Source organism: Cibotium barometz, chromosome 16 (genome assembly GCF_041138505.1).
Source record: "Cibotium barometz isolate CiBa-2024 chromosome 16, ASM4113850v1, whole genome shotgun sequence".
Classification (NCBI taxonomy): Eukaryota; Viridiplantae; Streptophyta; class Polypodiopsida; order Cyatheales; family Cibotiaceae; genus Cibotium; species Cibotium barometz.
The window spans coordinates 37,101,987-37,124,961 of record NC_141061.1 but is presented as its reverse complement, the minus strand read 5'-3'; the positions used below and the strand labels follow the sequence as shown (position 1 = coordinate 37,124,961).

Below are 22,975 nucleotides of genomic sequence, written 5' to 3'. Positions count from 1 at the left end.
CGAATCCTCCTGTACTCTGCGAGCCTGGCGCGCATGGCGATGACCCTTAGCTCTGGTGGTCGGCTGACGGCCCAGGCACAAGCCAACGGTCCGCCACTTTCCGATAACTTGGTCGTCCACGGTCAGAACCTGACGGTTGGAACCTGATACTGCATTGCCTGGGAACCTGCCTCTCTCTCTCTGCCCCCTGGTAAGGATCTGAACAGGGGACCCGCGGGGGGGGGGGGGGGGGACCACTCGGAGACAGTCTCGTGGACTAACGTCGAGGGCAAACTCTAGCTAGATGTCCATCTACCTACAAATGAAGCATTGACTTGGAAGGCCTAAATACTCCACGCGCTGCATGATGGGATCGCCCCAAAGGCAAGGAATAGATATAACGTGAGGCACTGAATCCGAAGGTTTCTTAACAAAATTGTAAATAATAATTACATATACATGTACTTGCAGCCTCAACAATTTGGGGGGAAACTAATCAGCCTGAAAGAGCTTACTTCACCCTCGTAAACTTCCTTATTCTCTTTGATGCGAAGTCCTATGGCACGGCGGAAGTTCTCCATTAAAACTTCAATCTTCTTGACCTCTGAGGAGTAAACTTCTGAGCCCACCATGGGACAGAAAGGTACCTGCAGATTTTTTTTCATCCTTGACCCCTCTCTCTCTCTCTCTCTCTTAGCTACCAAGGCGAGGCCAAATCAAGATTCCTGCTACTCCAATGCTGAATTTTTCTTTCAATGCTCACAAGCATAGGGGCGAGCTGTTGTGCAGGCGACATGTCAATGCCAACCTGACAGCAAAGATATCTGGTAGTGCATCCTCTCTCAATTCAAGTAAACCCCACATCCAAACCCCAATCTGTACACGGAGAGTCACTAATCCAAAATCCTGGTGATTTGTGCCAATTAATGGAGGCGCCTGCACGACAGAGTTCTCCCCTGCAATAGCATTGTTTTCGTGTAAGCAAGAAACTCAAGATTGGTTATCATCTTGAAGGTAGAGGCGAACAGGGTAGGCAAAGACAAGGAGGGCAGGCTGACAGAAGGTCTTGAAAGCAAGGTGGACAAGCAAGGCGAGGTGAAAGGAAGGCAAGAGGAAAAATGCACAGAGAGAGGAAGGGACCAAGGAGAATGGCGAGCAAGGGAAGAAATAGCAGGCAGGAGAAGAAATACGTAGAGAGGAGGGCAAAGTGGATGGCGGACAGGAGAAGAAATGTGCAGCAATGAAGGAGGGGCTGGGTGACGGGCAGTCACCAAGGAGAGGGGGCGATGTGAATGACAAACACAAGCAAGGTGGTGGGTGCGCAATGGCAGTACGAGGAGCTCGCTCATTTTTGATAGTAGTTTATGTGTATACGGTTTTGATGGTTGTTATTATGTATGGCTTATTCCTAGCCTCACAAGAACTCTACCATTCTAGCAATCTGTAACCGAAGACAAATCAATGACAATATAACAAATGTATATATTGGAATTGAATATGCCAAGTATATGGAGCAGGATGTTCTCATCATGCAGGTGGACATAGCTAAAGCATTTGATACAGTACATTGGGATTTTACAGCCCAAGTTATGGACAGAATGGGCTTTGGGCCCAAGAGGACGGGGGCCAAGTTTTGAGTTGACCAGATCAGTCCGTCAGGGGTGTCCTCTCGCCCCGTTTCTTTTTCTCTTCTTTGTTGAGGCTATGAGCATGTATCTGACGGCAGAGGAGGTTGGTTTGAGAGGACTCCAGCTCCCAGTCCGGGGTGAGGACCTGCTCGATTCTGAGTTTGCTAATGACACGGGATTGTTTTTGAATGGCCAGGAGGCCAATCTTCAGAGGGCAGAGCAGTTGCTACAGGTTTTTGGTGCAGCTTCGGGAGCATTGATCAATTGGCGCAAGACAATGGCCTTTTTGGATCAGTAGCGCTCCCACTCCGGCATGGAGCCCAGACCCGGGTTTTAGATGGATTCCTCCTGGCACAACAGTGCAGTATTTGGGATGTCAGATTGGACTTGATTTGTCACCTGAGCAGCAGATCGCCCCGCTTCTTCTGAGCATTCGGAAGAAGCTTTTGTAATGAAGTACAGCTCGGCTATCCTTGGCTGGGAGGGTGGTGGTGACAAATAAGGTGCTTTTAGCGACCATGTGGTACATCACGTCTTGCTGGATCTTCTCGAGCTCTTGCATCAGCCAGGTACAGAGGCTGATCAGGAACTTTCTTTGGTTTGGGCGGGATGGTCAACCAGCCCGGGCTAAGGTTGCTTGGGCAGTTATTACTCTTCCGCTGGCCCAGGGGGGCTTGGGCATTATAGATCCAGTTGATCAGAGGAGAGCCCTATTGGGGAAGCTTATTGTTAGGGGGCTGCTTCCAGGCGCTGAGCCTTGGAAGGAGCGTCTTTTTCAGCGACTGCAAGCTAGGGCTCCCCCAACAGGGGACACTTGGGCACCAGAGATACGATGGATCTTCATAGAGATGAGGAGGACAGGCCTCAGTAGAGGATGGGAGGACAGATTTGCCTTGAGCATCCTGCAAGCTTGGGAGCTGCTGAGACCAGGGCTTTCTCAGAGACCTCCTACTTGTGACGAGGAGCGGGCCAGACAGCCGCTCATCTGGAGCCCACCGGTACGCACAGAGCAGGGTCATATGCTGGGTTCTCGCCCTCATCTAGCCTGGGGACTATTGGCGGCACACCCAACACGCAGTTTTGGAGATTGGCAGGCCTTTTGCAGTCTCCCGGAGGAGATCCAGGCGGAGAGGCCGAGTCACTTCAGAGGGGGGCTGATTGCGAGGGATGACATCCAGGAGGCTCTCACTGAGGAGTGGTTCACGCCTTCTGAGCCAGCGGCCCCATGGTGGATGGGAGCCTTTACACAGTTGAAGATCTTGATTGCTGACAGAGCTTGCATTGAGGATGGTAGATGCCTCTACTATGAGATCCAGGATGAGGGCAGACTTCAGAGAGTGGAGGCGGAGTCGCCTTTGGTTGCAGAGTGCATCTTTCAGAGGATACGGGTACTGGCCGCCGCTTCCCGGAAGTGGCATATTGATCCAGACCCTGCAAATGTGGACTCTGATTGGTGCATATGGGCATATGCTGCGCGTCGCTTGGCCCGGCTCCAATGGGACCCTGGCGAGTACGAGTGGCATGATCCTTATGCATCCCCCGAGGCCACAGAGATCACCTTTTTACAGTACACTGTTCGGTTGGAGAGACATATTTTGACTGCGAGGAGGATGGTCTCTCCAGCTGCATCGGAGCATTGGCGGCTACAGGGACTCTCACAGGAGTTCCTAGAGGATTTTTGGACCAGGCTCTGAGCTAGTCGACAGGCACGCAGGATCTCGACTTTCCAGTGGGTGGCTGGTTGCCCACAGGGGCTCTGCAGTTGGTACCTGGCTTGTCTACAATGGTCTTCCGGCGGCCTGCGTCCGATGCGGCCACCCTTTGGAGACACAGAGACACTGCCTACGGGACTGTCCACGGGCGCAGCAGATTTGGCTGTGGATGCTGCGCATTTTGGCCCCCTTCTCTCCAGAGGGCATGTATACATGGGGTGCCGCTGCTTGGTCGACTTCGTCAGGGCCTGCCATGGGATACGAGACGGAGCAGGACAGCCAAGCCATCAGATTTATTAGGGGCCAGCCTCGCCTTGTTCCTTCACCGGATTTCTCCTCCGCCGGCTGGACACAGGAGAGGGATCTACGATGGGAGCTCCTCAGCAGCCTCACCATCTGGTTCACCTGGAGAGCCCGATGTTGCAGAGCCTTTGAGGGGAGACTGGAGCCACCAGCAGAGACTGTTCGGGGGATTTGGCAGGAGTTGATCCACACCCTGCGAGGACAGTATGACCGCATCCGCGGATGCGACGATCTTGCGGCACCAGGCCTTTCACACCACTTGGCGTAGCGGCCCCTTCTATACCCTACACACGGGTACCCCCCGCTGGCATTACAGGCCACCTGTTTGGTTTTTCCCCCTCTTATTGTATGGTATAGCCCCTCAGTTATTTGTACTGATATTTGTACTTTTTTGCACCTAGGGAGAGTCTCCCTAGCTACCTTGATTGGATCTCTGCTTTGCCTTCTTATGAGCAAGAGAGGGTTTTTATAGCCCAGCGGGCGTTTTTTTTTTTTTTTTGATAACTAATGAAAGGATCTTTTCTCGGAAAAAAAAAGGTAAAATTAAAAAAAAAAAGAATGGGCTTTGGGCCTAGAAAGAAAAATGTCATCTTTTAGCTTTATCAAGAGAGATCAACTAAATGCATTTTGGGTGGAGATGTCCGCTTAGTGCACTATTGTATGCCATTGCGACTCCCCCAATGCTCCTTTATATGGACATATTGACATGAGATGGGCAGCTACATGGTCTCTCTATGGCAGATGGTACACAATTTGTGGTACAGGCATATGCTGATGACTCCTTTTTTCACAAGAATACAAAGGCTAATGTGAGGACTCTCATGAAAGCACTGTCCCTCTATGGTTTGGCTGCAGGATTACATGTAGATTTTGAAAAATCAAAATTGCTTCCTTTGAAAGATTATGATTGGCATCAGCTTTTGTGGCCGGGTCAGATCCTCCTGAGATAGTCAAGCAGCTTGGTTATCCCATTGGTTGGGAGTTGTCCTTCAAAGATGAGACTCAATGGGTGATGGCCAAATTGCACTCTAAAATAGAATATTTCAAATTATCTACACGGCCTCTACAAGTGCGATTACGTATAGTACAATCAATAATTATTGCATATGTCTAGTTCTATCTTCGGCTCTTACCTTGGTCGAGCAAATAGGTTGACAATTTCATGTTTAAAGCAATGGACTACCTGTGGAAAACCAAAGCGGATAGAAAAAGGGTTACGTTTGCCAAGGCAAGAGCTTAAATGTTCACCTAAAATGCATGGTGGGCTCAATGTCCTTAATATTCATTATCACATACTAGTAGGGAAAGCCCCTCTTCCACCTTCATTTTTAGAGCAAGTCAACCCTAACATCCAAACAAATGCATATGGACATTGGATCGTCAATTATGTCTTTGGGCATTTCCATGGTCGTATTCCAGGCTTTCCATATTCGACTGCTCTCATTCGAGATTGGCAAGCTATATTGTGTTATTTACAATGATCTGGTAGGCCTCCAAATCGAGGAAACTCACTGTTGTTGTAGAGTATTCATTGGAGCAGGGTATTTGATCCACCGCTTACTTTGTCTAAACCAAGAAAGGCATACATTGGGAATTCGTCACGTATGTGACGTAGTGGATGAAAAAGGTTATGTTCTCACTTTTCCATGTGCAGTCAAACAATGCAACTTGGGGATGCATCACACGCCAATCTGGAGAGTCATTTCAGAAACGATGCAACCCTTTCAGCCAGTCCCAATGCTTGAGGAAACTGAGAGACTTCAAGATTGGTGTTTTAATAGGCAGCTTCCACGATATACTCCTCTACCTTTTGCCAATTTGTCTACAGCCAAGGCTTATAGGTTACTCTTACCACCTCCATGGATTGAGGATCATGCAAATCGCCTCTCGCATATGTCAAAATCTCTTGCTTGGTGGAAAGCTGCACTAAAAAGAATTTGGAAGAGTGGATTGCCCCTCAAGCAACGACTATTTCTATGGAGATGTCTGGTTGGTGTATTCCCAGTGGGATCTCTTTTGATATGAAGGCATTTTGCCACTACTTCTTGTAGGCGGTGCTCCCATCCTACACAGAGACAGTGCCTCGCCTTCTTTGGTATTGTTCACAGTCTCTGGATTTTCTTGATGATTTGTCCCGACATCTTTGGGCTCGTTTTCCCAGGAGACGTTTCAATCGAATATTCTTGCTTTTTGATTGCCTCTCTCCTTCCCTACCAGACTATACAGACTTCCTTGATTGGACTAGATTCTGGGCATTGTGGACTATCTACCATGCTCGGAATCAGTTGCTCTTCTCTTGGGATTTTTTTCTGGCTATTTGTTTATTTCCGGAGAGCCCTTTTCCAATCCCTCCGAGATTCTCATGAAATCAGGGGCCTTTCCTTCCAGCAATTAGAAGTGTTTTACCATTGTTTCTAAATTGAGTAGTAGTTGTCCCAGTTCTATGAATGTATAATTTGTTTTTCTTAATGAGACAGTGGTTCACTAAATAAACGTTTGCCTAGGACCAAGAGGCCCTCAGCTTCCACGGGCGTTACCAACACTCTTGATGGTGTACTGTGCTTGTTCCTGATCCATCGATTACTGATGATCATGTTATGCTTCAGAGACCTGACGGATCTCATTTCCGCTAGAGGATGGCGATTGTTGGCAGACCTAACCAGTGTCGGATTTGTCGTCGACAGGGTCACATTGCTAGAGATTGTCCCAGATCGAGGGGCCATGCTAGGAGGCGGTGTGGTCCTGCCCATCAGAGGCCTTCTGCAGATGCCGAGACTCCAGCTACCCCTGTGCCACAGCAGACCACACAGCGTTGGGTTGTGGTTAGGAATGGCAAGCACCCTCGGACCCCCGTACCTGCCCCTTCACCCACACCCCCTGTGGAGCACCCTAACGCTCTTGCCTCAGGATATTGATCCTTTTTTGGAGGATGAGGCCTTGCAGGCACATGATCTGGATCCCTCACAGGAGAATGCTGCATTACAGTTACATGATGATTGCACCCTTGAGGATGATGTTTCACATTCACATTGTCATGGTACCTTTCCAGTTCTGAGGACTAGCCCTCGCTTTTCCCCAGAGTGGGAGAGAGAGGTAAGGTTTACATCGTCAGATTTTCCCTCCCTTACCTATGCGAGACGTACTTCCGCATCTAAAGGGGGTCCTTCGTCGACCACGAGATCTGGTCGTTCCTACTCTGAGTCTTTAAGAGGATTGTCTCTTGGAACATTCAGGGTCTTGGGGGTTTTTTCCCGCGTCGTCGGAAACAAATTGTAAAAACCCAGCTTCATTATGCATTCATAGGTGGACCTATGGATATATTGCTCTTGCAAGAGCATAAACTGGATGCTAGTCAGTGTGGGAGATCAGGCAAGCTTCTCTCGGGACACACCTTTTGGTCACCGGCTGTTGGTACCAAGAGTGGTTTTTGTATCTCTATTTCAACTTTGATCTTGCCTTGCATCATTGGACATGGTGTCATTTTCCTTGCGAGAGCGCAGTGGATCCTTCTTATGCAGGGTACTGCACGCATTGGTATTCTCAACCTCTATGCTCCTAACAATAGAGGTTAGAGGATTGCATTTTGGAAATCTCTCACTACATTGATGCCTCTTGCCGACCATTGGATTATTGGTGGGGATTTTAACATGGTTGAGATGCCAACGGCTAAAAGAGGTGGACATGAGGGCTTGGTGCATCCTCTTGAAAGAGCGTCTTGGGAGAGGTTTATACTCTCCATTCATGGTAGAGATTGTTGGCATGAGAATGACATCTTGAGGATTCCATCCGCTCTTCTTTATTCATGGTCTAACATGAGAAGAGATGTAGGATGTATCTATGCACGGTTAGACAAATTTTATGTGGATGACTGGGTGCTTGACAGAGGTGGACATACTTTCATTGCTACACGCACCTCCAAATCGGATCATTGCCCAGTGGTTTTATGTATTAGAGATCCGAATTGCCATGGATCAGCACCCCATGTACGCATCCCTGATCATTTGTTTTCAGATGCAGAGCTATCGCCTCGTATGCTTGATATTTGGAGATCTCATGACTTCTTACAGGCCTCTCAAAGCCTGGCCTCTGCTCTCTGTGTTATCACATATGTGCCCTGTCTAAGAGGCAAGAGGCCTTGGACTTAGAAAGGGCTATTAGACGTAGATTGGCTGCCTTGCAGAAAGAGCACGAGAAACATCCTCATGCTCAATGGGTTTCAGATTCTTTATGTACTGTTAGAGCAGAACTTCATCACTCTCTTGAGCAGAGCGCGGAGTACCGTTTCCATGCCCAAGAATCCTTTTGGACATAGATGGGTGGCAGATGTAACAAACATTTCTTTGCTTCTCACGGCCCATCTCATGCCAGAGATAGTGTCAGGCAGTTGCAGGATTCACATGGCACTCTTCACTCAGATCCTCTTATTGTTAAACAAATTGCCACCGATTTCTATTGCCAGCTTCTTAGTGCTGAGCCGCATTCTGATTTGAGACACAGGGCACAAAGGAAGGTTTGGAAAGCATTGCCACATTTGATCACTAAGGAGATGTGTGCCGCTCTGGATGCCCCTTGTTCTACGCAGGAGTTCAGTCATGCTCTTCATGCCTTACCTCATGGTAAGTGTCCAGGGGAGGATGGCCTCTCCCCTACTTTTTTCATTACTTTTTGGGATGAGATTGGGGCTGAGATCACATCAGCTTTGCAGGAGATGTCGGACACAGGTTCTATGCCTTTTTTTTTTTTTTCCGAGAAAAGATCCTTTCATTAGTTATATAAAAACGCCCGTAGGGCTACAAAAGATCTCTCCTGCTCTTGAGAGAGAGAAGAGCAGTGAATACATCATGGCAGCCCGGGAGACTCTCCCTAGGTGCTGCAAAATACAAGCATCAGTATAACGAACTGAGCGGCTAAATCATACAATAGGGGGGGGGGAAGAGCCAAACAGGTGGCTGTAGTGCTAACGGGGGGATCCCGTGTGTAGGGTGTAGAACGGGCCGCAGCGCCAAGTGGTGTGAAAGGCCTGGCGTCGTAAGATCACCTCATCCGAGTCTCCCCGGATGCGGTCGTACTGTCCTCGCAGGGTGTGGATCAACTCCTGCCAAATCCCCCGAACAGTCTCTGCTGGTGGCTCTAATCTCCCCTCGAAGGCCGTAAAGCACCAGGCCCTCCAGGTGAACCAGATGGTGAGGCTGCTGAGGAGCTCCCATCGTAAATCCCTCTCCTGTGTCCAGCTGGCGGACGAGAAATCCGGTGCCGGAACCAGGCGAGGCTGGCCCCTAATAAATCTGATGGCCTGACTGCCCTGCTCCATCTCATAGCCCATAGCAGGCCCTAACGAAGTCGACCAAGCAGCGGCACCCCACGTAAACATACCCTCTGGAGAGAGGGGGGCCAGAATACGCAGCATCCGCAGCCAAATCTGCTGTGCCTGAGGGCAGTCCCAAAGGCAATGTCTCTGTGTCTCCATAGGGTGGCCGCATCGGACGCAGGCCGCCAGAAGACCGCTGTAAACAAGCCAAGTGCCAACTGCTGAGCCCCTGTGGGCGACCAGCCACTGAAAAGCTGAGATCCTGCAGGCCTGTCGACTAGCCCAGAGCCGAGCCCAGAAATCCTCCAGGAACTCCTGTGAGAGTCCCTGCAATCGCCAATGCCCCGCTGTCGCTGGAGAAACCGTCCTCCTCGCCGTCAAAATATGCCATCCCAGCCGAACAGTATACTGGAAAAAGGTGATCTCTGTGGCCTCAAGGAATGCATAAGGATCATGCCACTCGTACTCCCCGGGGTCCCACTGTAGCCGGGCCAAGGGGCGCGCTGCATATGCCCATATGCGCCAATCCGGGAGCACATCAGCAGGGTCGGGGTCAATATGCCACTTCCGAGAAGCGGCAACCACTACCCGGATCCTCTGAAAGGTGCACTCTGCAACCAAGGGCGACTCCACCTCCACTCTCTGGAGTCCGCCCTCATCCTGAATCTCATAGTAGAGGCATCTGCCATCCTCAGTGCTAGCTCTGACAGCAATCAGTATCTCCAACTGTGTAAAGGCTCCCATCCACCGTGGGGCCACTGGCTCGAGAGGTGTGAACCACTCCTCTGTAAGTGCCTCCTGAATATCATCCCTCATAATCAACCCCCCTCTGAAGTGACTCAGCCTCTCCACCTGGATCTCCTCTGGTAGACTGCAGAAAGCCTGCCAATCTCCAAAACTACGAGCTGGGCCTGCCGCTAAAGGTCCCCAGGCTGGACGAGGCCGAGAACCCAGCATATGACCCTGCTCCGTACGAACCGCTGGGCTCCAGATGAGCGGCTGCCTGGCCCGCTCCTCAACACAAGAAGGAGGCCGCTGAGAGAGCCCCGGTCTCAGCAGCTCCCAAGCTCTCAGGATACTCAAAGCAAATCTGTCCTCCCATCCTCTACTGAGACCTGTCCTCCTCATCTCTATGAAGATCCAGCGAATCTCTGGTGCCCAAGTACCCCCTGCAGGGGGCGCCCGAGCCTGCAGTCGCTGCAAGAGGAGCTCTTTCCAAGGCTCAGCGCCTGGAAGCAACCCCCGAACAATAAGCTTCCCCAATAAGGCTCTACTCTGATCGACTGGATCTATAATGCCCAAACCGCCCTGAGCCAGCGGAAGTGTAATAACTGCCCATGCAACCTTTGCCCGAGCTGGCTGACCGTCCCGCCCAGACCACAGAAAGTTCCTGATCAGCCTCTGTACCTGGCTGATGCAAGAGCTCGAGAAAATCCAGCAAGACGTAATGTACCACATGGTCGCTAACAGTACCTGATTTGCCACCACCACCCTCCCAGCCAAGGATAGTCGAGCTGTACTCCAATACAATAGCTTCTTCCGAATGCTCAGAAGAAGCGGGGCAATCTGCTGCTCAGGTGACAAATCGAGGCCAATCTGGCATCCCAAATACCGCACTGCTGTGCCTGGAGGAATCCATCTAAAACCGGGGTCCGGGCTCCATGCCGGAGTGGGAGCACTACTGATCCAAAAGGCCACTGTCTTGCGCCAATTGATCAATGCTCCCGAAGCTGCACTAAAAACCTGGAGCGACTGCTCAGCCCGAATAAGATTGGCCTCTTGGCCATGCAAAAATAAGCTCGTGTCGTCTGCAAACTCAGCATCAAGCAAATCCTCCCCCCGGACTGGGAGCTGAAGTCCTCTCAAACCAACCTCCTCTGCCGTCAAGTACATACTCATAGCCTCCGCAAAGAAGAGAAAAAGGAAAGGGGCGAGAGGACACCCCTGACGGACTGATCTGGTCAGCTCAAAACTCGGCCCCCGACCTCCTGCAATCAGCACCTGGCTGCGAGCTGTGGAATACAGAGCTGCCACCCCTCTGATCCATCCTGGCTCAAAGCCCAGGCGAAGCATAGTGCCCTCTAAGAATCCCCAATCAACTCTATCGTATGCCTTCTCAAAATCGAGAAGCATCACGACCAAGTCCTCGCCAAGAAACCTAGCTCGGGCCGTCGCCTCCCAGAAAGTAAAGATGTTGTCAAGGATACTGCGCTCCTTGACAAATCCTGTCTGAGTAGCATGAATCAACTCCCCCAGGAAGGGCTGGATCCTCAAACTCAAGGCCTTTGCTAAGACCTTGTAGACAGTATTGAGGATCGTAATAGGCCTCCAATGCCGAATGTCATCTGATACTCCCTCCCCCTTGGGGATAAGATAGATCAAGCCCTCTGAAAAGCTCTGCGGCATCACCCCAGTGTCCAAAACATGCTGAAAGCCCCTGCGGAGGCCTGGCCCCAAAAGGTCCCAATAGCGCATAAAAAAGGCCGGCGTCAGTCCGTCCTCCCCTGGGCAACTATTATTTGGTAGGACCCTCAAGGCCTCGGCAAGCTCAATCTCTGACAGAGGCGCACCTAGAACTGTACGCATATGGTCTGTGACCCTCCTCTGCACATGGGCCCACACAGTCTGTCTGCAAACATCTCGATCCTCAGTGGCTGGCTCTGCTGAAAGCAGGTCACTATAAAAAGCAGTGGCAATGGCTCTGATCTCCCCGAGCTCAGTAGCTACCGATCCATCCGGTCTACCAAGCTGACGGACTCCTGCTCGCGCATGACGGGGTCCAGTGATCTCAAAAAACTCCCCAGTCACTCTATCACCAAGCTGCGTCCACTGAGAGGCCTGACGACGAAAGTAAAACTCATGTCTCTGCTCCTCTACCTCTCTAACCTCCTGGCGTGCCTGGCTCAGCTGGGACGCCACCCACTCACATGCAGGCTGCTGCTCCTGAAGGCGTTGTAGCGAAGCAAGGCTGCGTCTCAGCCGTTGCTCCCGCTCACGAATCTCTCCCAGTCGAGTCAAAGCTGCAGCGTGTAGAAAAGAGCTAAGATCAATGAGTCCCTGGGCACACTGGCCCGCTGCATCCTGGTCAGAGCACTGACTATCATGCCAGATCCTCTCAATGTCCTCAGCGAGACTGGGATCTGCAAGTACCCTCTCTGGGATCCTCAACTGCAAGCTGGGCTCCCGTGTCCCCTCCTCCAATGTCAATATAACTGGCGCATGATCTGAAAATGAGGTGCCAGCGAGAATGCCGACGGAGCCCCCTCGCTCCCCTAACCAATCGCCCACATAAAAGCGATCAATCCGTGATAGATTAGTCCCTCCCTACCGGCGATCCGACCGAGAGAAACTAAGACTGTCCTGAGACCGGGAGAAAGCCCCATGCTGCCATGCATCAGTGATCCTCAGTGACATGCAAAACCGGTCCCAAGCTGCAAGCTCCGTGCCGTGCACTGTAACATGACTGCCTCCCACCCTATCTGCCGGGTCCTCAAGCATGTTGAAGTCTCCCCCAACACACCAATGTGCGGCCTCTGGCAATGCATCTGTAACCGGAGTCCAGAACTCTGCTCTGGCACTAGCATGATTGGGCGCATAGATGTTGAGCACACCCAATAGCTCATCATGCATCCTCAGAATGACATACTGTGCTCTACCTGGCACAATGATCCCTCGATCCACAATGGCCTGCCGCCATACATCTGCAATAACCATGCATACTCCTCCCTGTCCACCCAAAGGACCAAACCCTGCAGACCAAAAAGTGTCCCATCTACCAGGCATCATCGAACCATATCTCCGGATCCTGCTCTCACCCAAGTGGTGCTCCTGCATCATCAAAATGTCAATGCTGCCACCAACCAGGCATCTCTGAAGCTCCTGCCTCAAGCAACCTCGATAGCGTATAAAGTGTGCTCCGCCAAGGCCCTGTACATTCCATGAGATGATCCTCATGGATGCCCTGCTGAGGTGGATGCTGTCTCAGCTGTACGGCGGGCCTTCGCAAGCGGCTTGGATGGAGAGTAGTCCCCATCCGAACGGCTGCGAATCTGCCCACCCGGTGTACTGCAAGAATCCTGGATCAGGCGCCAGTGGGGCTGTGGCCCATGGCGACTGCCTCCTGCTCTGACAGAGAAACCTCGTGTATACTCACATATCCAGGGTCGCGTGCCAAGTCTGTCACTATGCGCACGACCAAATGCCGAATCCCTGAGGTATCCACACTCCCGGGATCCAAGAAAAAATGAGCCAACTCCCAAAGTCGGCCTATCACATCAGTCACCTCCAGATCGCTCATGTGGTGAGAAAACTCAACTGCTTGAGTCTTCAAAGTGCTGAGAGCGAGCTCTAGAGTCCACTCCCGATCACAAGGTCCACATAGAGGGAACGAGAAGGCCACTGCTGAGTCTAGTGCCTCCTCCCCGCGGGCCGGAGGTATCACTACATGAACTCGAATGGGTGCTGGCTCATGGGGGCCCTCTGCTCCAAAAAGCCGTGTAAAGGTATAATCAAAGGCCTCCGAGCGCTGTCTAATGCCAAGGCGACTCAGCCGACTGCGAATAGATGAAATCCGTGAGGCCCTAATCGGCATAGGTCTCCTCTGTGATGCTCGAGCGAGGTCAGTGCTCAGTGCTCTCCGGACTGCAGGTGAGCGCCAGGGAACTGCCAGGGTCTCCCGAGAAGGTGAGGCGGGCGGAGGGGGAGGAGGGGGAGGCGAGGGAGGTGGAGAGGGAGCCGCTGCCAAAACCGGAGCGGGGGCGGGAGGAGGCGAAGGTGGAAGCGAGGCGGTGGGAGGGGACGGGGGTGGGGGAGGTGAAGGAGGGGGAGCTGGCATCTCCTGGTCCTCGGTCGCTGCAGGGGTCTCCTCCTGAAGGGGAGCAAAGCTGTTCCTCACAGGAACCCAGTGAGGCTGAGACTGTGGCTGCTGCTGCAGCGGTCTCTGTGCCTGCTGCTGTGGCTGTCTCCCTCGGCGGCGCCCCTGTCCAGGCTGCCACTCCGAGGTCTCTCTGGCCTGAGCAGGTGTCCCTGAGGCAGCCTGCCGAGCCGAATCTGTGGGCGGGCCATCAGTAGCCTGCTGCTGTGGTGCGGGTCGAGGTCTCCTGCGAGGGCAGGCCTTGGCCAGATGACCGACCTGCCTGCAAATGAAGCACTGGTTCGGGAGCCCCGAAAACTCCACTCTCTGATCTATCCACCCCCCCCCTATCCTAGGTAGCTGAATGACCTTAGGAAGGGAGGAGGTGTCAGACACCAACACTCTGACCAAAGGTAGCCCAGTTGCTCTGGCCACCACTGAAGCTGCTGAGGGGCCCGTCTCTAGTACCGAGCCCACCAATGCTCCGAGCCTGGAGAGAAGGGGAAGATACTCCCGACGGAGACCAGGGAAACAAACTGTAATATGGAAGAGGCGCTCTCCCTGCTCCGCCGCTGCTGGGTCAAATCCATGCTGCCAAGGTCTGAAGAAAGCCCGAGCACCCCTGATGTCCAGAGGACTCATGGCAAGGACCTTGGCAACGCTCTGGGCAGCCTCGAATTCGATCAGATAATGGCCCCGGCCCAGGAGCTGTACATCCAGGATCTTGCCCACATCTGCAAGAAGGCGAGCCTGAAGAAGATCCCTGATCTCCCCTCTGCTGGGGCGAGTGCCGACTATACGGCAGATGGTGGAATGAGCCTGGAGGCGTTCCACCTCTACGGTGAGGCTCGCTTCCTCTTCCGGCGAAAGAGAAAGCCTGATGGGGATGTCCTCGGGGGCGGGCGAGGGGGCTGCGGATGAGTCCCTCTGAGGCGAGGCGGGAGGAGTCTCCATCAGAGTCTGAAGCTCAGGCGAAGGCGAGGCGAATGCGGGAAACCTGCAAGAAACGGGCTGCACACAAAGAGGCGGAAGACCGGATGAAAATGAAGAAAAACAAAAACCCCCTGGGGGTGAAACGCAGCACGAAAGAGGAGGGAGGGGGGAAAACGAAGGAGAAGCCCTGAGGGGGGGGGGGGGGGGCGGCAACCAAAAAAAAAAAGCGAAAGGGGAGGGCGCTGCTGAGGGGAGGCGGGCGAGAACAGGCGGAGAGGTGGGAGGCGGCGAACAGGCGAAGAGGAGGATGGGGGCGAAAATGCGAAGAGGCGGCTAGGAGGGGGGGACGAAATGGCGATGAGGGGGGAGGCGCAGCAGCGAGGCAGGAGGGGGGGGCGCAACGGCGAGAAGAAGGCAGGCGGGGGGTGGAGGGGCGAAAAGGCGGAGAGGTGGGGGGCGAAAAGGCGACAGAGAAAGGGGGGACAGGCGGGCGCGCGCAGTGCAGGGTGGAGGCGGGAGCTTCAGCGAGCTACGCAAACTTTTTCACAGGTTCTATGCCTTCTTCTCTCACTGAGGGGCTTATTTATCTTATTCCTAAGAGCGGGGATAAGACATTGATCCCAACACAAGTTTTTTGTTCACAAAGGCTAATATTAGGGCACCATCTTCCCCTCTTATTGCATCTCATTTCTTTTGGTTATTCTTACATGGTGGTCTCCCCACCAATCAGTGGAGATCAGTTTTCGGTGTAACACCTTCCTATCCTAGATGTGCGACAGATTCTGAGTCCGTACAACATTGTCTATGGGGATGCAGCAGTGCACAACAAATTTGGGGTCTTGTAGCCCAACTTATGGGCAAACTGAGTGGCCGAGCCATGCATGTGACTTGGGCGGCAGTTGCTTGGCTCTCCCAGTCCGGTCCGCAGTTTTTTTATGAAGGCAGTGGTACACCGTACAGATTCTGCTTTTTTCATTCGTAGAGGTATTACCGAGCATGGTTTATTGCAAGATGTTACTCACTCTGATTATACACCCCCTAGACAGAGGATTGACACCAGTTGGGAGATTATTGCCAGTATTACAACATGGCATTTCTGGAGAGCTAGATGCACGGCGGCTATTGAGGGGGTCCAAATTTTTGGGTCTCAGTGCATTAGTACTATATGGGGTGATATCATCCACACTCTTATGGCTACTTGGGCCCGCATTCAGGGGCCCTCTCGTTCTGCGGAGGTGAAGCGTGTGATATTTATGCGGGAATCGGACCATGGCATCTTCTTTTCCTCTAGTACCACAGGATTTACATGGCATCATGATGCTCCTCAGTGGTTGAAATCACCTTACATATTGGGGTGATTCTATTCTTTTCCGGCTTATAGCTGTGATTGTTGTATGTTTTTCTCATACTTAATAGAAGTCTCTTTCTGAAAAAAGAAAAAAAAACGGTGATTACGGGAGGATCTTGGGCCTAAGGCTAGTCTCAGAAAAAAAAATAGAGATATAGTTAAAGTTTCTGTATAAGGTGCACAATAGCATGAGAGATGGGTATGAAAAATAAGTGGGACTGGGGGTGCAGTCGTGGGGGGGTGTGGACTGCACATGAATTTTGAAAATAGGAAACTTGAGAAAACACAAAGATAAAATTATTATTTTTAAAAAAAAAAGATAAGATAAAAGGATATACCAATGAATGTAATTAAATAAAGAGCTTCACAGAACAGAAAGAACAGAAATAAATAAGGAAATTAAAAAAGAGAGCTGAATAATCAGGGTTTGTAAGATCAGCAATGAAGGGAAATAAGAAGCGAGAAGAGAAATACACTACTTATATAACTATTTTTTTGTGCTGAAAAAGAAGAAGACAAGATAGGCAAAAATGCGCAGCTACAAAATGAGAATCCAGGACGAAATTGGGAAAGGATTGGGACTTTTTACACAACCTAAAGCATAGAATAGAGCGAAAAAACCATAACATGCTGAAACGAAATTTATATGAAAACAAGGAAAATCAAAATTCAATGAAATCAAAGAAAATAAAACTGTACCTCTGTGGATACAAACTTTTGAGTAGATAGCTCATAAAATCTGCCGATGTCCTCAACCAGCGACAAGTTTGCCAAGCCAACCTCTACAGATTCATCAGAGATGCCAAGTAGTAACATTGGCAGCAGCTGTGGTATCCTTGTTTTTAAACTGAAAAGTTTTCCTCCTTGAATATTGATAAGTGAAATGTCAAGTCCATAACCAAGCCATTCTGCAACAGACTCAAAGAACAGCTGCTGTGCACAAGCATTTTCTTTAGAAATCTGTGATATGATGGAAAAAGAAATCTGAAAATCTCTAAAAGATCAGAAGTTATATCAAGAAAATCCCAAGATCTTACTTTCCGAACTCTTTCTATGCGATCAAAAGCCAATGCTTGAACAGTTGGAGCCAAGGAATCCACTATCAAACTAGCTGGCAAGTTACATCTCATGATTGCATTGATGCCTTGTAAAATGGCTATCCTTACCTGATTGGTATTTGTTCAAAGTCTCTCTGTCTCTCCTCTCTCTCTCTCTCTCTCTCTCTCTCTCTTTCTATCTCTCTCTCTCTCTCTCTCTCATAGGTCATTATGGCCTTTTGAAGACGTTAATATAACATTTCATTTCATTTCATTTCTCTCTCTCTCTCTCTCTCTCTCTCTCTCTCTCTCTCTCTCTCTCCCCCCAAAAAGTCCATTTTGATCATGATGCAAATGTGGTTTATGGCTCCAACCTGTAGTATTGCCTCTCAAACGTAGACCTCTCAAACCCCTTATCCCACATCACCTCACAACTTACAGATATTCTCCACGAATCAGCCCAGATCTCCTTTCCAACCACCCGCCCCTCCACAGCAAAGCCACCATCAAGTTATTTGCCCCACCATAGTTGTGATGTTTAGGGTTTGCTACAGACTAAGGTGGGTGATGCTTCTTCATGTCGACTGTGTGTAGAGAGGGGGGTAGAGAGAGAGCAATGATAGAGACAATATTTCACAACTCAATGATGTTTATTGATGTGTTACTAAGCTCCACCAAGTATAGTGCTTTTATAGTCCTAGGGTTACACCAACCCCAAAGACTTATCTTTAATGCACACTTATTCATACACACATACAAACTGACACTCATAGGGAGTGTTCACGTTGAGAAACAAAGCCTACAAATAGAATGAAACCTTTTATAGCATCAAAGGAAAATACAAACACACAAACAAATATAATCATGTTTTAGGGGACATCTCGGGCAGAGAACCCTGATTGACTCATACATACATTTACAATGCCCAATCAGTATCTATCTCTGAAAGAAACAAATCGAAGAATGTAGCAGTGAAAGATTTTTTGGGTATTGTAGAGATTTCTGGCTTCTCCGGAGCATCTTCAAACTCTTCATCTCCACATCTATCCTCGTCAATGATGTATGGGGCCTCATTCTGAGGACTAGATTTGGGAGACGAGGACTGGAGATGAGTGGAGAGATTTCAAGTTGTGATGCTTTCATGCATGATCAAGAGTAAGCCGTCATTGCCATCAAACCTGCACCCCGTTGTTATCCAGCAACTCTTGCATAGCAATAAAGAATATCTTGAATGATAAAGATAATTTTTGGTACCTTGGAATGGGGATGGCTTGAGTTAGGAAGAATAGCCTTCAATAAATGCTCTGAGATATGTGGTGGCATTTTATCATCTCGTGTCACAATCAATGAAATCGCATCACAGATTTCCTTTTTTATTTCATGGAAAGGGTCTGCCAACGAAACAGATAATACCTGCTTGTCCAAAATTTCACAATGAGAGGAAAAGCATTTCACCTGTAATTTACCTCACTGAATGCAAGATTCCATAACAGTATATATTGAGGAACAAAACATCAACTCAAAACCTTACTGATTGATAACCTGAGAAATATGCTCCAAATTCATAGCAAGGGTCTTCAAAGAACATCGAGAAACGAGAGACTTTAGGAGCTTAATCAATGAGAGATGGATTTCCTCAGACTTTTCCATGAGCGGTGAATTCCCTATGAGCAACATTATCAAGCTTATACTCAGTACAGTTCAACCTGAGATTCGTGTTCCATTGTTGATACATTGACGACACTATGTACATTGACGACACTATGGTTTTATCACTACAAAATCTTAAGAACAAGGAACAGCTGCAGGGCAGTGCTTAGACTGACAAAAGGTCCCTTGGTAAGTTGACAATGTAAATTTTCAAATGGCACCATGTGTATACAAACACATCGACCAATGCAAAATGTAAAAAGAAGTTGATCTTCAGTTTCCTCAGCATTTAAGATCATGCCAAACTACTTACCAACCTGAGTGCTATAGGGTGCAACTAATTTTATTTTTATTTTTTTTCAGAAAGGAGACTTCTATTAAGTATGAAAAATTTTACAAAACGGAGATTTCACGCCAAGTAAGGTGGAGATCTCAACCAATCACAAACCCTGTGCTGCCAATAGGGTCCCGAATGAGAGGATGTGAAAAAGATACCAATCTCCCACTCTCATAAACTGGCTGCGCTACCTCTCCGCAGCCCTCGAAGATCCTTGGATTCTGGCCCAGGTAGCCATGATGGTGTGACTAATATCACTCCAAATCCTGCAAAGACACTGAGAAACAAGAACGGGAGTACCCTCAATGGCCTCAGTGAATCTAGCCTTCCAGATATTCCAAGCTGAGATGCTAGCAATAATCTCCCAAGAACTGTCTAACCTCTATGCCGGAGGGACAAAGTGTGAAAGTGGCAAATCCTGAAGACAACACTGCCGAGCAACTCCTTGCCTACCCAAAATTGCCAAGCTCCTGTCAGTCCCCTCGAACCTTAGCTGAGGCCCAGACTGTGTCAACCAAATGATAGAACCAAAAGAAATGATAGCATCCCTCTTAATCCTACCAAAGAGGTGTGCAATCGCCGACCAAACCCTTTGTGCTTCCATGCATTCCCTAAACAATGGTAAACTGACTCCGAAACTCCTGCACATTTAGGGCATGCTGGGCAAGCACTGCAACACTCCAGTACTTAGCAATCATGTTTACAGGATTTTCTTAAACAATGTACTCATATCCTTATCAAACTGAGTTTGAATAACTTACTTTGTGTTATTTTTTACAATCCTTCCTTGTGAAGCCAAGACATACAATTATATTTACTGTTATAATGCAATAAATGACTTTTGAAACAGGAATATTTGTAGGTCAAAATATAAATCCATTCACTAAACATGTGGTTCGATCAAAATACGTCCCTCAACAGCCTACTGAAACATTTGTGGTTATGAAGTAAAAGCCATTCAAACAAATAAACAAGCAAGAAAAGGTTACCTATTCTTTCAACCATGATCGGTATACTAAGGATTGTTGTTTGCTCCACCTATTCATACAAGCCCATTGCTAATCAATACCATATACTGCATTTGAATAATTACAACAAAATAAGAGGAAATTTCTTTTCTATGGGACTTGAGAATGGTTTTACCTCTCTTAACTCATTGATAACAGAAGTCATCACACCTATAACAAGGTCTCGACATTTCTCTACATGATCATGGAGAGTTTTTAGCATCACAGGAAGAATGAAATCATCCCATGCTTCCTGCAGTAAAAATTGTTGCTGTAAATATATTCATAGCTGAAGGAAGACTATCTTCAAATGCATAAGTTAGAATGAAAAGAGTCTCCCAAAACTAAACACTGAATGTAGCAGGGCTGGTTGCCTGGTACACTATGTGGTGGCTCTCTTCCTCTATCCTCACAACGCAACACATAAGACACTATGTAGCAAACACAACACAAAAGAGACAAGACTGCGAAAGGAACGTGAAACACAAAAGAGACGAGACTATGAAAGGAACGTGAACGCTTACACTAATCACAGAACACTGATACAGTCCCCCACTGTACCATGCACACTCAGCAGAGGTCACAGTGAAGAGGAGGACACAGCACAAGCTGATGATAGAACAAAAGGTACAAGTGGTATGAACGCTGCAAGATAAGGATGTCCTCCAAGTGAGATAAGGCTGCAGGATAAGGATGTCCTCTAAGGTGGGACAAGGGCCATATATGCCTGAGGTCGAGGCGGTGGCATCTCCTATCCTTAGTGGATGCCTTGGGTGGCAGTGTAGCCACTGGTGGAATCTCCCATCTCTAGAGATGCGGTGGAGTGTCAGTCGGTGCCGTTGGAGCCTTCAATGCACCTCCTTGTGTGGTGGTGCGTCTCCACTTGATGATCCATGCTTGGCGCCTCCATTGACTCACCAGTCACGCTTTGGGGTGCACAGTCCACATTGGTGGACAGTCCAGGTTGCATCTTGGTGGACAATCCATGTTGCATCTTGGTGGACAGTCCAGGTGTGTGGGCACCCTTGGTGGCTACAGGTCGCCACCACTAGAGTGCTCACCATCCTCGGCGAGGAGATAAATGGAGGTTACCGTGAGATGACAGAAATGAGGATTATGCAGGAGGTGGTTATTACAATATGCTGAATATGCATGCATGCAGGGATTACAGTATGCTGAATATAAAGCATATAAGACTGCAGAGCACTGATTACATTATGTTGAGTACAAAGATCAAAATAATGCAGACAAAATAACATTATAAAAAGACAGTATATACAACTGAAATGTCCATCATGAAATAGATATCTAAGTACTGCTAGAAGTGGTGCTAGGTGCGCCAAAAGAAGTGCTAGCACCAACTGAGGATGCAGTGGGGAGTCCAGTGAGAAGGAACTGTAGAGGGCGGAGGGATGCACAGAGGGTATCCAACTCGGTGGCCTGGGCCCGTAAAGAGACCAGCTTCTGACTCTGATGCTCCACTAGAGCGTGTAGTCCATCCACCTCCTCAGTGTGATGGGAAGATGAAGAGCAGATGTGGGAGAGCTCGGACTTTGTGTCCTATAGGTGCTGCTCGAGAGTGGACACCTGAACCTGGAGATCACGGAGGGTGTGGTAATGATAGCTGCTCTGGGGGATCATGGAATCAGAGGCATGGAAGAATTACCACAGAGATATATGGCGCACTATAGGAGAATGGAGAACCGGGAAGCTTTATGCGCTCCCTGTCCTCCTCTTGATCGACATGGAAGATCACCTCATGGCCGGGATGGTGGAAGTCACCATCGAAGGTGTCGCCTGAGCAGCTAATGGAGCCAAAGATGAAGGTGATGGAGAAGTAGCAGATGTGGATAAGGGTCTGGTGGAGATGGTGGAAACAGCCGTTGTAGAAGATGGGGTGATGGAGAGGGTGGAAACAATTGTTGTAGAAGATGGGGTGATGGATAGGGTGAAAACAGTTGCTGTAAAAGATGGGGTGATGGAGAGGGTGGAAACAGCTGCTGTCAAGGATGGAGAACCAGCCTCATCTGAGGCCGAGGGATGTGAGTGACTGGAGAGTGTACGGCCTTTGATAGGATGGTGAGGGGTAATGGGTGGCAGCGCGGGGGAAGTAGTGCGGCGGCGGGAAGAGGGGGCAGATCACACTGTACACAAGAGCGGATGCGAGAAGGGTTGGACTAACGAGGTTGTCACGGTGGAGGAGATGTAAGAGGAATGGGCGGCTGCTGGAAGATGTATGTAAGAAATGGAGCAGAAGCCCAAGTGAAAGACGGGTTGCCAGGACAGCTGAGTTGGGTGCGGAAGCGGCAGCAACAAAGGCGGAGCCACTCATATAGCAAATGATGAAATGGGAAGGGGTGACCCATGCATAAACAGTAGAAGGCCTTGGTGTGATGGATGGAAACAAAGGGCAGAGGAGCAGTGGGGATTTCACGGATCAAAAAAAAAATAGTGGAATAAAACATAGAGGTGGATAATGCAGGGGCTGGGCAGTGAAGGGGTGGGAGCAAGCAGGTTGATGGTGGGGGCAGAAAGCTCAAACAGGGGAATATCCAAGACATGAGCGTCAGAGCGGCGGTGAAGAATCGAGGGTGCTGGAGGGCCAAAGAGGTGTGCAACATACGCGGAGGTGAGGCGTTGCCCATTAGGCAGCAGGGAAAAGGTAGAGGAAAGGTGCTGAGGAATGAGGCACAGAGTGACATATCAGAGGGAGGCAAGGGTGGAAGGGAAGCTAGACCCTGCAAACCCAAAGTGGCAAGCTGGGTGGAAGTAAATAATTGTGAGAATCAGGGAAGTTGGAAGGGATGGGGATCAATGAAGTTAATGATGAATGGATGTGTTCGGGATGGAGTGGCAGAAAGGTGGAAAGGTTGGGTGAAAA

The 22,975-nt window shown here is 49.5% G+C and overlaps 1 protein-coding gene across 8 annotated transcripts in view; it reads right to left on the bottom strand.

Annotated features, from left to right (window-relative positions):
- Positions 1-22,975, bottom strand: part of LOC147630606 (uncharacterized) — a 280,387-nt gene that overhangs the window by 181,334 nt on the left and 76,078 nt on the right. For all 8 annotated transcript variants that reach the window (XM_086810544.1, XM_086810547.1, XM_086810550.1 and 5 more), the window contains exons 3-8: positions 20,231-20,347; positions 20,077-20,125; positions 18,643-18,764; positions 18,355-18,513; positions 17,101-17,229; positions 16,763-16,993 (exon numbers count right to left, since the gene is read on the bottom strand). In XM_086810544.1, coding sequence (XP_086666670.1) covers positions 16,763-16,993; positions 17,101-17,229; positions 18,355-18,513; positions 18,643-18,764; positions 20,077-20,125; positions 20,231-20,347 — 807 coding nt within the window. The remainder of the gene's footprint in view (positions 1-16,762; positions 16,994-17,100; positions 17,230-18,354; positions 18,514-18,642; positions 18,765-20,076; positions 20,126-20,230; positions 20,348-22,975) is intronic.